Source organism: Rhinolophus sinicus, chromosome 12 (assembly GCF_057876585.1).
Source record: "Rhinolophus sinicus isolate RSI-liver-muscle chromosome 12, RSI-T2T, whole genome shotgun sequence".
Taxonomy (NCBI): domain Eukaryota; kingdom Metazoa; phylum Chordata; class Mammalia; order Chiroptera; family Rhinolophidae; genus Rhinolophus; species Rhinolophus sinicus.
This window is the reverse complement of record NC_142512.1, coordinates 51,356,711-51,371,133: the sequence shown is the minus strand read 5'-3', so window position 1 is coordinate 51,371,133 and position 14,423 is coordinate 51,356,711. Positions and strand designations below refer to the sequence as shown.

Below are 14,423 nucleotides of genomic sequence, written 5' to 3'. Positions count from 1 at the left end.
AGTCATGAAAGAGGCAGAGAGGACACACGGGAGGGGGGTGGTTTGAACACTGGCCCTGCCCAGCTCTAACTGCTTAACCCTGGATAAGCCACTCTATCTCCATGAGCTTTAATTTCCTCACTGACAAAATGGAGCTAATAAAACTAGAGAGAGGAGAAAGAAACACTGTTACCATGAAATTGCTTTAAATTGTTCAAATATATCTTCGGAGTTCTGGGAAAAGTTTCTTAAATAGATAAAATTATTGTAAGAACTGAAATCAATGTGATTTATTGATGCAATTTTTTTAACGGGCAGAGCCAAGTAATAGCAATTAATAAACAACTAAAAAATGTGTATTTATTAAAGCTGAGCCTCTCATTATGAGAGGATTAAATGGGACAACGCATGTAAAGTCCACCTAGAAAGAAACCTGACCCCTAGTCGGTCAGTGCTGAATGCATCTTTGCTCTTGAATTCTAGTTGGGTGGCGTGGGGTAATCGTTGTTAAAGAGGTTGGTGTTTAAACTGTGAAAAATGTAGAGGATTCCAATATTTTAATACTACAAATATTAAATAGAACTTTTAGCACTTTAAGATACTCTTCCAATTTCTATGGCTGCATAACAACTTACCCCAAATGGTGTACAAGCAATCATTTCTTCTGCTCACCAATTCTGTGAGTCTTGAATCTGGACAGAGCACAGTAGGGATGGCTTGTCTCTGCTCTGTGATGTCTGAGGTCTCAACTGGAAGACTCAGAAGCCAGGGGCTGGAGTCATCCGAGGGCACACGTGTTCATTCCCCTGTCCATGGTTGATGCTGGGCATCCTCTGGGCAACCTCAGGGCCTCCCACGTGGGCCATTCCCATGTCCGTGTGGGATAGATTGGGCTTCCTGACAATATGGTGACTGGATTCCATAGGAGTGTCTGGAGAGAGAGAGAGAGAGGTCCAGGTAGAAGTTGTATCCTTTTGATGACCTAGCCTTCAAAGTCATATAGCATCACTTCCAGAAATATTTATTCATAAGAAGAGCATATTGGACAGAAAATCAGTATTGGTGCAGCCATCTTTGGCAAGATACAGCCTGACACATGTATCCATTATCTCATGTAATCCTGACTCTAACCTATGAGGAAGGTACTCTTCTTAACTCCATTTTATAGAAGAGAAGATTAAAGCTCAGCAGACTCAGAATTTTGCCCAAGGCCATGCCTAATAGGTAACAGAAGTCACATTTGAACTCGGGTCTCAATAACTCCAAAGCCCCTACTGTGACAGTCACTGCCTGCCAAAGTTAGAACAAGGGTGCCAACAGCAGATTTTATTTCTTGAGACACTTAATTGTCTAGATCCCTCCAGGATGCTGTTGAATCGTGGGGCCTTGGTGAATCGTGGCTTTTTCGGGTGGCACTCCGGTGGCCTGAAGTGAGAAGCGGGATGTAATTCGACAATGGCAGGAGGAACATTTAACAGGGTGTGGGCATTAAGGCAGGAAAGGTTGGTTGGGGTCAGATTAGGGAGGGACCTTGAATCCAGGCAAGGGAATTTAGACTTTCCTGGGACAATGAAGAGATCCCAAAGGTTCTGAGAAAGCCGGTAAAATGTCAGAAAAATTAATCAGGAAAAGTGTGGAAAATGGCTGGGGTGGGGGGTTCTGATGGCGACCATGTGGGGGTTAATGCAGCCAGAGTAATGGGGCTAGCTTAGCTTGTTGGTGGGGCCTGGAAGAAGACGAGGGCCTTGGTAAATGCCAGCGATATTCCAGAGGAAGAGCCGCGGGACTTTGTGGGGGAAAACGAAGGGAAGTACCGCAAAAGGCTCCAAGGTTTTGAGCCTAGGAGAACTGGGCAGGCGTGGCTAGGGCGGAGAGCTATGAACAGAACTAAGAGGGCCTGGCAAGGAGATAAGAAATGCCCAACATTTTCTGTTGGAAATTGAGTGTTGGGTGTTGGAGCTCAGGAAAGTGCCAGAGCAGATGTGAGAGTCTTCGCAGAGAGATTGAGGTCAAAGCCATTAGCTGAGGTGAGAAGAGACTCAAGCCCAGGGCTTTGGGGAGTAAGGGCCAGTGGTTCTCAAACTTTGGCATGCAGCAGAGTCCCCAGAGAGTGAGTCAAGAACTCAGAGACCTGGGGGTGGTGAAGCAGGGCCATTCCATGTCCTAGGGAGTGGGGAAGAGCAGGAGCAAAGCTGTGGGCTCACCAAGTTCCCAGGGGATTCTGAGACCTGCCAGAGTGTAAGAACCGCTGACCTGCACCCACACAGTAGTTCTCAAACTCAGCTTGTGTTGGAACTACCTGAGTGGCTTTAGAAACACCGATGAATGGGTCCTACCTACCCCCAAAGGTTCTTACCTCTGGGAATAGCAAAGGCCCCTCAGGGGATTCTGAGGTGCAGCCAGGTTGGGGGACTTCTCCCTCTCCCGTAAACAGAGAGGGAGAAGGGGAAATAGTATTCAAGGGATCAGACACCAGGTGGCTTAGGACGTGGCCCCTTCGGTTAGGGAGGGAATGGTGGGCAACCGGGAAACAAAATGAAGCATTCAGCAGTCTGAGCCTCACTGCACATAAGAATTCTGATGGCCAGCCCACACCCACCACCAGTGAAATCAGAAGTTTGGGCTGAGACACCGGCATCTCCTGCCACTCTGTTTTAACTCTTTGGGTGATTCTCACTGGCATGCAGCCAGTTTGGGGACAAACAGTGCTTCTCGTGCTTGACTATGTATACACTTCCCTGGGGGTCTTGTTAAAATGCAGAGTCTGATTCAGCAGGTCAGAGTGGGGCCTGAGACTATGCATTTCTAATTTGTGGTACCCATGCTGCTGACCCATAGACCTCAATTTGAGTAGCAGGGATGTATATTTGTACATTAATAGTCAAGAGTTGTGCACATCAGCACAAACACCCCTTCTCACGCCCCAAATCCCTCCTTATCTGCCAGGGATCACAGGACCCTGCAGCCTCACACCCAAGGCCTAGGAGAGAAATCATCTCCACACCTGTGTATAAGCATCCAAGACCCAACCCTCTCTGTGTGCCCACCCTCCTCTCCCACCAAAGGTGTGGGAACGTGGCCCCCAAGACTCGCCCTTCACCTCACACCTAAACCCCTGCTGCACTGTAGGGCAGGGCTGGAAGGACCGCTCTGCCTGACTCCAGACTCTGAGATCTGAGTTCAAATCCCGACTCTGCCTCCTCCCAGCCGTATGTCCTTGGACAAATCATTGACCCTCTCTGAGCCCATGTGGGCAGTAATGTGTGAAATAATGACCAGCCTCTCATGGTAGTTGGATGAATCAGTTGCTTTGTGGGTCTAAACGGATGAGAACCCCAAAAGCACAACGTAGGGCATATCATAGTTAGAAGGGGCAGTGGGGTCACGAGGGGCGGTCTGGGTGTGGTGTCCCCTTGCCCCATGGTCATCCTGCCTGTATCTTCCCTCTCCTGCCACGACTCCCACCCCATGAGCTGGGCAGTCTCAGCCACTGGCCTCGGCCCCTGATCCCTGCGTGTGCTCTTTCCCTCCGCAGACATGGGGAACTTTGAGGAGGGTGAGAAGCGCCAGAGTGTGTCCCATGGAGAGGCCGCCGTCATCCGTGCCCCACGTATCGCCAGCTTCCCCCGGCCACAGGTGACCTGGTTCCGGGACGGCCGCAAGATCCCGCCCAGCGGCCGCATGTGAGCACCCTGCTCTGGGGGGTAGGGGGGGGGGGGGCGCTTGCCCGGAGACAGGAGGTTTGGGGCCAGGAAAAGCCCCCAAAATGCTGAGCAGGGCCCTTCTCGTGGAAGCTTCTTTCAGCTCTTCTGGGACAGAGCCATCCTGGGGACCTCCCAGATGACAGAAGTTTGGTTTACGAGGGGCCTTTCTGGGAATGTGCGTGCGAAGACCGGGAGCCAGGAAAGCTCAGTCGCCTTCCTGGGGAATCCCAGGGCATTGGCTCCATTCTCAGCTAGAAAAGAAATCTGCCTCCCAGAGTACTTAAGAAACCTAAACAGGCACAGACAGAAGTGCCATCACTGTGGTTACAGACCCAGGGCTCAGGCCAGCAAGACCAGGGGGCCGTGGGAGGGTGCTGGCATGTCCCCGGCAGGGTGGGTGGCCCCTGGGTGTTTCCGGTGTGTGGGTGTGGCTGGGTGTCCATAGTGTGCGCAGGCTGTGTGTGTTTTGGCTGCGGGTAGAAGGTGAGGCCAGGGGGGCCCCCATCAGGAGAGAACACACGGCCCTTTCAGCCCTAACAAAACCCCTCTGTGTGGCCCAAGGCGTCGGTTGTGACAGCCTGGTTTGTGGGCAGGAGCAATGGAGTCAGCACCTCCGCAGAGGGCGAGGGGCAAAGCATTTCCTCCTGGGACACACCCGGCCCTCCTGATCCCCCCCTCAGGGTCTGGAGCCAGCCCAGGCTTTCCCTTTCAGTTTCCCTCCAATGCTCCCCTCTCCCAGAAAAGAAGAAAGACCACCCTTGTCTTGGTCTCTTCAGTGCAGGTCGACTGTGGGTGGAGCCGTCCTGGTCTCTGTAGGAAGCTGGAGCCAAAATAGGCAGTTCTTGCCTTTGGGGACCAAGAAGTCTAGTGAGAGAAGCATAATAATAATCTCAGTGGCTGTCGTTTATGGGCTGCCTGCTGTGTTCTCAGCCTGGATTAAATACACTCCACACATCACTTTCTCCTCCAGGAGAGACACTCCTCCCAGGAAGAGATGCTGTTTTTCGTTCCCTTCTCGATCCCCAGAGTGCATGCTCTAAAAATACTTTTTGACTGAGTGACCCTCCTAATAAGCCTATGAGACAGCTGGTTTTATCCCCATTTCACAGACAGTAAAGTGAAGCTCCCCAGAGTTTAACTACACTGCCAAGTCTCACACAGCTGGTTCCAGGCTTGCCAACTCCAGAGTTGGGGTCCTTAATTCTGTCTTACATGGATATTATATAAGAAGAGTACAAAAATGTGGGGCAGGGAAGATAAAGTGATTGCACTTGGAGAGAATTGGTCCTGGTATACAGATTCTCAGCCTGGCGACCTGTTGAAATCATTTGGGACAATTTAAAATATATTGATCTTTAGATCTTACTCCACATATATTCTGACTTCATGAAATGGAGTGTATATACCTTGGCATCACGATTTTTTAAAGGTCCCCAGTGGTTCTAATGTGCAGACACAGTGGAGAACCACTGTCCTGGAATGCGTCAGTTACCGACAGATACAATAATGCTGTGTAACAAATGATCCCAGTGACCTGAGACAAAAAGCGTTTATCTGTCATCATGAATCTGCAGATTGGTGGTCTTGGCTGGACTCTCTCTCATTTGTCTGGAACGGGCTGGCTCTCGACCAGGGAGAATCACGGGTGACTCAGCTCTGCTCCACACGTCTCACCCTCTAGCCAGCTAGCCCTAGCTTCTTCTCCTGGCAACCGCAGAGGAGCAAGAGAGAAAACAGAAACAAACTTCTCCAGCCTCTGCTAATATCTCATTGGCCAAAGCACATCACATGGTAGAACTGACTCTGCCTCTTGAGTGAGAGGACCTGCAAAGTGACACAGCAAAGGGTGTGGCTACAGAGCAGGTGAAGAATTAGAATAGAGCCCCAAGCTAACAGGTGGACCTGTGCTGTGTGAGTCGGGGTGTTCTCCCATAGACCTAATCAAGGTTCAGTAAAGCAGCAGGGCCTGGCTGACCATTAACATAGAGTGTCAGGTTGAATTGTACAGGTGCTAAGACAGGTGAGTCCACATTCCCTTTAGTGAGGTTATCTCGCATGTCCTAGATGTATCAGTGATGGCATCCTGCAGGCCCATCGAGTGGTAGAGACTGCCTGGAATGCTGTATTGAGAAGGATTCTGAGGCCTCATCCAGACTCGGTGGGACAGCAATGTGTGGCACGGAGATGGGAGGGGGCACATGGCCGTCATCTCCTACATTGGCTGTGATAGAGGAAACCCCGTGTCCATCCTCCGTCCCACCATCCCTTCCCCACCACCTGCCCACCTCATGCTCTCCCGCCTGGCTTCTGTCCTCACCCCTTTTCATTCCCAACAGCCTCTGGCACCACCACAGAACAATCTCAGCGTGCACACACGTGGTCACACCCACCACCTTCCCACCCCCTCCAGCACTCCTCCCAAACACATGATAGCACATGGTGGTGATTTTATCTCAGCAATTACACCGGATTAATATTCATAACTGAAAGGAAAGGTCCCAGGTAGCACACTCTCTGGTGTCTGTTTGCCAGAGATACGTATCTGATGAACGCTGATGCCAGAGGGCCGTGCGGGGTGCTGAGGGCGTGCTATCTACAGAGGGCTGCGCTCACTGCCGGGGCACAGACGGTGATTAGCGATTCCTCATCCATTCCCTGGTGCTCATTGATGAAAAGGAGACGAGGTTTCCAACACGCTGGGGGCTTTGGGCAGCTTCTAGGATGATTTATTTTCTTCTTAATTAAATTATCAATTGGGCCCCCACGGAGCCGAGAAAAAAAAGGCTGGCTAAATAGGAGTAGTGGATGGAAGGTGGGGGTGGGAAAGACCTAGTAAATTGAAACCAGAGGCATATGGCTGAAAATAGAACCGAGCCCCTACCCGAGAGCTGACCCTTCCACCCATGCCCCACAGGAATTCCACCAGCTTCTTTCAGTGTGGGTTCATCTGGGTACAGCAGGCTGCAGGCCCTCCTGAGTGCCACAAACAGAAGGTCACTCCAGGACCATCTATGAAGGGACTGGTCATCTGGCAAAGGGCCATTAGCCCAGGGACTTTCCTTAGCTGCCCGCCAAGGGCAAAGGGAGGACAGTCAAAAGGCCATTAGCCCTTCCCAGTCTCTGCCTCCTGTACCCTCCACACTCGGAACTCGAACCCAGCCCCTGTGGGTCCCGGTCCAAAGAGCTTCCCTCCAGTGCTTGCTGAGGCAGTGCTCGCGGCCGTAACGGGCAGACCCCAAACCCAGGCACTCAGCACCATAGACGTTTAGTTCTTGCTGTTTTAAAGTCCCACCACGGGCGAGAGATGGGAGGGACTCCGCTCCACAGTCATTCGGGGACCCTGGATGGTGGTCGCTCTGCTGTCATCGACACTGGGCTTCCCAGTTGCTGTGCTCTGACAGAGGGGTGGCAAGAACGTGGGATTGTGCAGGGAGCTTCTTAGGGTCCCAGCCTAGAAGCGTGCACATCCCTCCCTCCGTGCCCCATTAGCTCAGCCACACTGCCCCTCCTGGATGCACGGGGGCCTGGGGAAGGGGGCCCTGACTTCCCAGCCCCTACTCTGTGGAAGGGGCGCCTGAAACTGAGACCAACTATGCCACCTCAGTACGCCACCCCACCTAGGATGGGGTGTCTCAGCCACGGCACACTCGACATTTGGGGCCCAATAATTTGTGGGCTCTCAGTGCGTTGTAGGAGCTTAGAAGCATCCCTGACCTCTACCAGTAGTTGCTAGTAGCACCCCGAGCCATTGCCAGTTGTCCCCTGGAGAGCAAAACCACTCCTGGTTGAGAACCATCGAGCTAGAAGGATCGCCGGTAATATAGATAGAATGTAGCCAAAAGGAGAGAAAGGGGCAGAGTCTTCCTGGTCAAGGAGAGAAGGGACTGGAAATGGAAGCCTCTTCTCTGGAGGCCAACATGGGGCTCAGGACTGACAGATAAACTGGAGAGCGGGACAGCCGTGCCCAGTGAGGCCACCACCGAGGCCTCCTTCAGCCTGCCCCCGTGTGCCATGGCCATGGGCATGGCTGGCTGTGTGAGAGGGAGGGGGCAGCCTCAGGCCAAATGGTGGCAGAGCAGCAGCAGTGACAGGAATCAGGACTCCTCAGCCTCGGGGCTGGAAGGAACCGTCACAAGCATCTGCTTCCACCCCTTGCACAGATGAAGGGACTGAGGCCCAGCAAGGACGAGGGTGTGCATGCCTTAGAGGCTGGGGCCGGAAGTCCATTCCCAGTTTCCCATTTGCCCCAGCCTCCCCTCCCCCAACCCTGGCTCACCCCAAAGCGACACTAGGGACAAGGGTCCCTGCAGGAGACTCCCAGGTGTGGAAACGGTCACCATCCCTGTCCCATTTGGTTGCTTTTTAAATATTTTAGCCTCCTCTGTCCCACCTCCTGTCACCTCATCAGCTGGGGGTTATAAGAGCTCAACAGAAAAAAGAAATGGGCATCATTAGGGTGCTGAAGAATTGGGGCAGGAGAGCTTTGCCTTCCTACCTCCCAGTCCTCTGCTGAGAACTCCCCCAAACTTCAGACGAACCCCCAAAACCAGGAAACAGGGCACACCAGCCCAGTCTGGCTGGGAAAGAGCGGACTGGGGAGGCATTAGCAGGGCTGTTTATTGGAAAGCCTGTTTAAAACTCTGTAACATTCACCTAATGGGAAAATTTGAAAAGAATTCAACTGGATTTGTCCTTGTTAAACTAACATTAAGGATATTTAACAGCTGTCTCGGGCACATCACATTAAAATCCAGAGACAGACTTGACAAACTAATGGTTTTGTTTGTCATCAGGAGACTGTTTTACGCTGTTTTACCCCCATTGAATGGGGCCCCCAGCTCCCCGCCTGGACACCCCTTTTTTTCCGCCTGCAAACCTGGGTGCTGAGCGGCTGCGTGATGGGACCCCAGCAGAGGGAACCAGATTGGGAACAAATGGCCCATGTCAGCACCCCACATCCCAGCCGGCCTCCTTTTTCCCTCTCATCCAGCCCAGCCCATCCACTGTTGACTAGCTTCAGAGGGAGCTGGAGGTAGAGGTGAACCCCAAAAGTCTACGTTACTGGCAACCTGTGGCCTTTGAATCGACCTAAACAAATTTAGGGTTAGGTTAAGGCACCGATTCTGGAATGGTCCTATTTCTAAATTTGTTATCATTGCCCCTTCCTTCCTTCCTTCCTTCCTTCCTTCCTTCCTTCCTTCCTTCCTTCCTTCCTTCCTTCCTTCTGGGGCATACTTTCAAGTATCCAGATGCTCCTGGTGTGTCCACACAGATAACCGCACACACAGCCACTGATGCTGTGACAGGGGGAAGGGCAGAATTCCACGGGACCCTGTGGGCCAGGCCCGTAGCCCAGACCTTGGGGTAGTGAAGCCTCATGTGGACGGCAGTCTGGGACCCCTGGGCATGTGCTGTATTGGGGTCTGATTCCCCAGCGCTGGCAGCCTGTTACCTACAAACGAAATGTGGCTGGAGTCCAGGCTCTGAGAGGTGGACTGGAGGAGGGGCTGTGGAGGCCACCGGCTTCATGTCCCCACTCCCATTCCCAGACACCAGGAGCCCCTCGGGCCCCTGTCACGAGCCCTGTTTCTCTTCCCAGAGCTATCACCCTGGAGAACACACTCGTCATCCTGTCAACGGTGGCTCCGGACGCAGGCCGGTACTATGTGCAGGCGGTTAATGACAAGAATGGGGACAACAAGACCAGCCAGCCCATCACTCTCGCCGTGGAGAGTAAGTAAGCGTCAGGGCCTGGGACGGCCGAGGAGCGTGTCATTAAATCTTGGGAATGGGCCTCCAGGGGGTCATCGGGAAGATGGAATGGTGCTGGTGGCGGGGGTTAGGGGGAGTGCAAGGGAAGAGCCCTCCAGAGGAGGAGACCCAGCTGGGAGTGGAGTGTCAGAGCAGAGGCAAGGATGGGGGTGCATGCTGGACCCCATTCCCACAAGTCTGAAATCCTGCATCCGGAGAGGGGACACCTAGCGTGGTTGTGAGCAGGGCCACTGGAGGCCCGGGGAGGGTGTGGCACGTAGGAGAGAATGTGCGTGTGTGGCCTACAGCCACCCCTGGGGCTCAGGTGCAGACGGCGAGAGCATGCCAGGAGATGGGAAGCTCATTTTCGAACAAATACACTAACTGCCTGTACTCAGCTGGCACAGAAAAAGTGCTGCTTCTCCTCGGAGCCAGGCCGTCCTCACTGATGGGAGCATAGGCCGGCTGCTGCCCACACTCCTGACTAAAAGTGCCTCTCCATCCGTCCGCCCAGCACCCTGGAAGAGACGCAAAGCCTCTCCGCAGTGGCAGAGCACAGAGGGTAGCAAATTAAGTTTCCTTTTGCAAAGAGGCATTTGTCCGGCTGAGATTGAGCAAGGATGGGGATGCTGGGGATGTCCTTCCCAGCCTGGTTCTCCCCGGCCAGGCTGGCCCCTCCCTCCTGGCTCCATCCCTGGGACTGAGAAGGTGGGTGGGGTGGCTGCCCAGCAGCAGACCAAGCCCGGGAATCACAGAGTGTGTGGGATGAGGCCAGAGCTTCCCGCAACAGCTGAGCAAACCACACAAGCTGGGGGAGCCAGATGTTGACGTCTCTCCACATCTGTGCCACCCCTGCTTCTAAACCCAGTCTCATTTATCATTCACGGTTGCTCCAGGACGCATCCGCCAGCAGCAAGATGGGGGCGCCAGCCAGCATGGGGCCTTCCTGTGTCCTTCCTCTGATCCCAGCCTCTGTGTGCCGGTGCCCGGAAAGCCCAGAACATTCCCCAACCCCTTCCCTCCCCACTCCTGGGCCTTCTGAGTGCCTGCAGAACCACTTTCCATGTCTGCAGTTATCTCCTTCCCCCACCCCAGGCTCCATGCTGCCTAGAAAGAGACCTGGATACAGGGAGGAGAGTTGCATTCTGTGTGCTCATCCGTTAGGGTCACCGAAGTAACCTCTGACATTGACCTGTGCCAGGTCGCAGGCTAACCCCAGCCTGGGGCCCAGTCCGTGATCTAGGGCTGCTGTTTCTATGGGAAAAGGAATTGAATCGCCCGAGGGAAATGTTTTTACCCCATGTATTTTCCAGGGATCAGAATACCTGGAGTCTAATGGAATTCGGTCACTTGGTAAGAGGCAAAGTTCATGGTCTGAGTCAAAGCCAGGCATCTTCCTGGCTGACTCAGTTTACCCTGAGGCCAGAGGTTGGAGCCTCTCATTCTGTGTTCTTCCCCCAGCACCCAACCTCCTCCTCACGGGAGTTACACCAGCTATTCTCCTGGCCAACTGTGGGGATCATCCACTCTCTGTTCCTGTGAACGCCCCCAACCTTCCAGCTGGCCCAAGGGAGGCAGGCAGGCCCCTCTGGACCCCTGCGTCTACCAAGCCTCCCCCAGTTGTGTGTCTCCCATCCCAGTCGCGCCTCACCTCCTGCTCTCACACAGTGATTTGTATTGGATTGAGAGCAGAAGCAGCTGATTTTCAGCTAATTTCTCTTCCCACAAGTGACTGCTTCAAAACCCTGTTCCTGTCACCGACACAAATCCCCAGCCTGCCTGCCTACCAGCCAATGTACTAGGAGCAATTGCCGCTTCGCCCACCACTGGCTCCAGCTCCCCTCATTCATCTCACCTGGGCCTCACCCCTCCCTCTGCTCTCCCCCCTCACCCCTTCATCCCTCCTCTGCTCAGAGCAGCTCAGCTTCTCAGCCCTCCGGGGATGCTGTGCTCTTCAGAAATGGGGGAGAGGGCAAGGCCAGTGACCCTGGGTGTTACCCCTGCCCAGGTGTAACCCTGGTCACTCACATGGACTGTCACAGCTCTTGAAAAGTCCATACGTGGGTAGTGGCCCCACACCCGGGGGACAGAGCTGCACTGCCCGATAGAAATATAATGTGCGCCACACCAGTAACGTAAAATTCTCCAATGGCCTAATTTTTTTTAATGGGATAAGAAATAGGTGAAATTGATTTTATTAATAGGTTTTATTTTAAGTAAATATACTGTTTTAACATACAATCGATATAGGAAAACATGAATGAGCTATTTTCCATTGGGTTTTCTTTTTCCTTCTAAATCTTTGGGATCCACGTGTCTTTTACACTCGCAGCGCATCTCCATTTCCATCTGAAACACATGATCGGTATTTAGATTTCGGAAAATTTATAGCAGGAAAGGGAGCCGTGTGCCAGGCTGTTTCATACATACTTAAAAGTATTCTAATAACTAATTTGGGGACCTTTTTAAATTAAATGCAGATTATTAAAAATTAAATCCCATTAAATCAAAGGGGCACCGGTCACATTTCAAGAGTTCACAGCCACCTGTGGTTTGTGGCCCAGTGCTGGATAGGACAGGTCGGTTCCTGACTCATGGCAGCTGGAACCTGCCCAGGAGGGGAGCAGCTCACCCTCCCTGCCCCACCATGCACTTCACCTGTGGCCTAGGTGAGTCACGCGGTTTCTGAGCCTCAGTTTCCTCATCTGTAAATTGATACCAATGGCACAGTACAGTTGGGAAGATTCAATGAGGTGACTCTGGGAGAATGGATCCCTGGTGCCCGTGACCAAAATCATCCTGGGGCAGCAGGATCCAGCTTAGCCGATGTGTGGGGAGCCCCTGTGCTTCCTCCTGCCCCAGGCTGCCCACGGCAGGCACTCATGTGGGAGACGCCCCTCCTCTTCGCTCTGGTTTGCCCCAGGTGTCCCCAAGCACAAGCTGGCAAATCCCCAGGAGGAAGGACAGTTGTTTATTGAGCACCTATTACGTGCCAGGTACTCAGCACTCACCCCAGACCAGCTTAGCTCAGGTTACCAGGGGCCGACCAAGGTTTTGAAGCAGGTCTTCCTAAACCCCAGGCCCTCCTTCGTAGGGTCCAGCGTCCCCAGCCACAGTCGGTCCCTCCCCTCAAGCCCCGCAGGCTGCTGCATGGGTCTTGGCATGAGCTCCAGGGTCCCTAGGGAGGTGCCGGTCTCCCCTCCACCCTCCTAAAGCCAACAAGCCGGCCCAAGGCCCTGGGGCAGCCTCATATTTTTAAACTCCGAGGTCCCTGCTTAACTGGCTATGCCATGAGGCAACCACTTGGGCCCTGTCTGTCTTCTCCTCGTGCTCCATTAATCTGGGCCACGGTACCTGTACGCCCCAGCATGTAATAAACAAGTTAGAGCACACTTTTATGGATTCAGCTATATCAGCAGCTTTCAATCTGATCGCTCTTTATGGCACCTACATGAGGCTTTTATATTGCGGCAATTATTTTGTTTTATATGCTTCCTTTCTTCCCCCCTTCATTTTACTTTATTTTTGACATTTTATTCCCATTCATCCCAGGCCTCTTCCAGCCAGGCCTAGAGTCCAGGGGGAAAATCTGCCCGGGCTGACCAGGGTGGCCCAGGGTGGCAGTGGAGCCACCAAGTGTCCTCCCCATAAAGGATGACCACTCACTTTTGCCCTAGGGCTGTAGTGTCATTATGGTCAACCACCTCCCAACCTCCTGGACAGGGGCTGACTAGATGGATTTTTCACATGAGAAAAAGTCCTTGGTTGTATTTTCAGAAGCCATGAGCAGGTGGGCAGAGAATATTGGAGTTTCTGCAGATCTTGGGCCTGTACTGACCCACAAAGATGAGACCCCGGCCACTTCTTAAAGGAAGTGCTATTGCTACTGCCTCTCTTAGGCGGCTTTGGGGTGTTGTTTTGTTTTAACAAAGTTCACTCATGATAAGTTCTCTTTCATTTCTCCCATCGACCCTGAGGGTTGTACCATGATATTTGCATTCATTTATCCACCTAACCAACGTATTTGAGCACCTACTCTGTGCTGGAGAGCGGAGGTGGGCAATCTGAGTCAGCTCAGAGGCTACCGTAACAGAATACCACAGACGGGGGGCTTCAACACAGGCATTTATTTCCTACAGTTCTAGAAGGCCAAGATCAGGGAGCCAGCATGGTCAGGTTCTGGTAAGGTCTCCCTTCCTGGCTTGGAGACAGCCGCCTTCTCACTGTCCTCATGGCAGAGAGAGGGAGAGAGAGAGAGAGACCGAGAGACCTCTGGGATCTCTCCCTCTTAGGGCCCCACCCTTATGACGTCATTTAACCCAATTACCTCCTAAAGACCCCATCTCCAAATATAGTCACAAGGGGGTTAGGGCTTCCACATACAGATTTGACGGGAGACACAATTCAGTCCAAAGCAAAGATGCATGAGATTCCTGCCCCACAGAATGTTTGAGTTTGCTAAGTCCTGCTGTAACAAAGTACCACAATCTGAGTGGCTGGTAACAGCAGGGTGTTATTCCCTTCCAGTTCTGGAGGCCAGAAATCTGAAATTGAAGTGTGGGCAGGCCACACGCTCTCCGAAGCCTCTCAGGGAGGTTTCTTTCTCGCCTCTTCCAGCTTCTGGAGCTGCTGACGTTCCTTGGCTTGGAGATTCATCTCTCCATTCGCTGCCTGTGTTCACCTGGCCTTCTCCCTTGTGTGTCTGTGTCTCAATTTCCCTCTTCTCAGAAGGATACGCCATATTGGATGTAGGGCCCACCTGATGCAGTAGGACCTCCTCTTAACTTGATTACATCTGCAGAGACCTGATTTCCATTGATAGCTGCTATGGACGTGAATCCGGGGGAGGGGAACACTATCAACCCAGTTTAGAGAGTTTGTATTCTGGTAGAAGAGGTGGAAAATGAAGAAGTAAGCCCAGAAGATAAACGCAGGTAGAGGGAAGGATTTTGAAGGCAAAGGAATAGGACAGGGGGATGAGAGGAGGGT

General features: G+C 52.7%; 1 protein-coding gene across 2 annotated transcripts in view; it reads left to right on the top strand.

Moving 5' to 3' along the window:
- SDK2 (sidekick cell adhesion molecule 2) overlaps window positions 1–14,423 on the top strand; it is a 246,206-nt gene that overhangs the window by 151,416 nt on the left and 80,367 nt on the right. For both annotated transcript variants that reach the window (XM_074319611.2, XM_074319612.2), the window contains exons 4-5: window positions 3,515–3,662; window positions 9,283–9,416. In XM_074319611.2, the coding sequence (XP_074175712.2) occupies window positions 3,515–3,662; window positions 9,283–9,416 (282 nt within the window). The remainder of the gene's footprint in view (window positions 1–3,514; window positions 3,663–9,282; window positions 9,417–14,423) is intronic.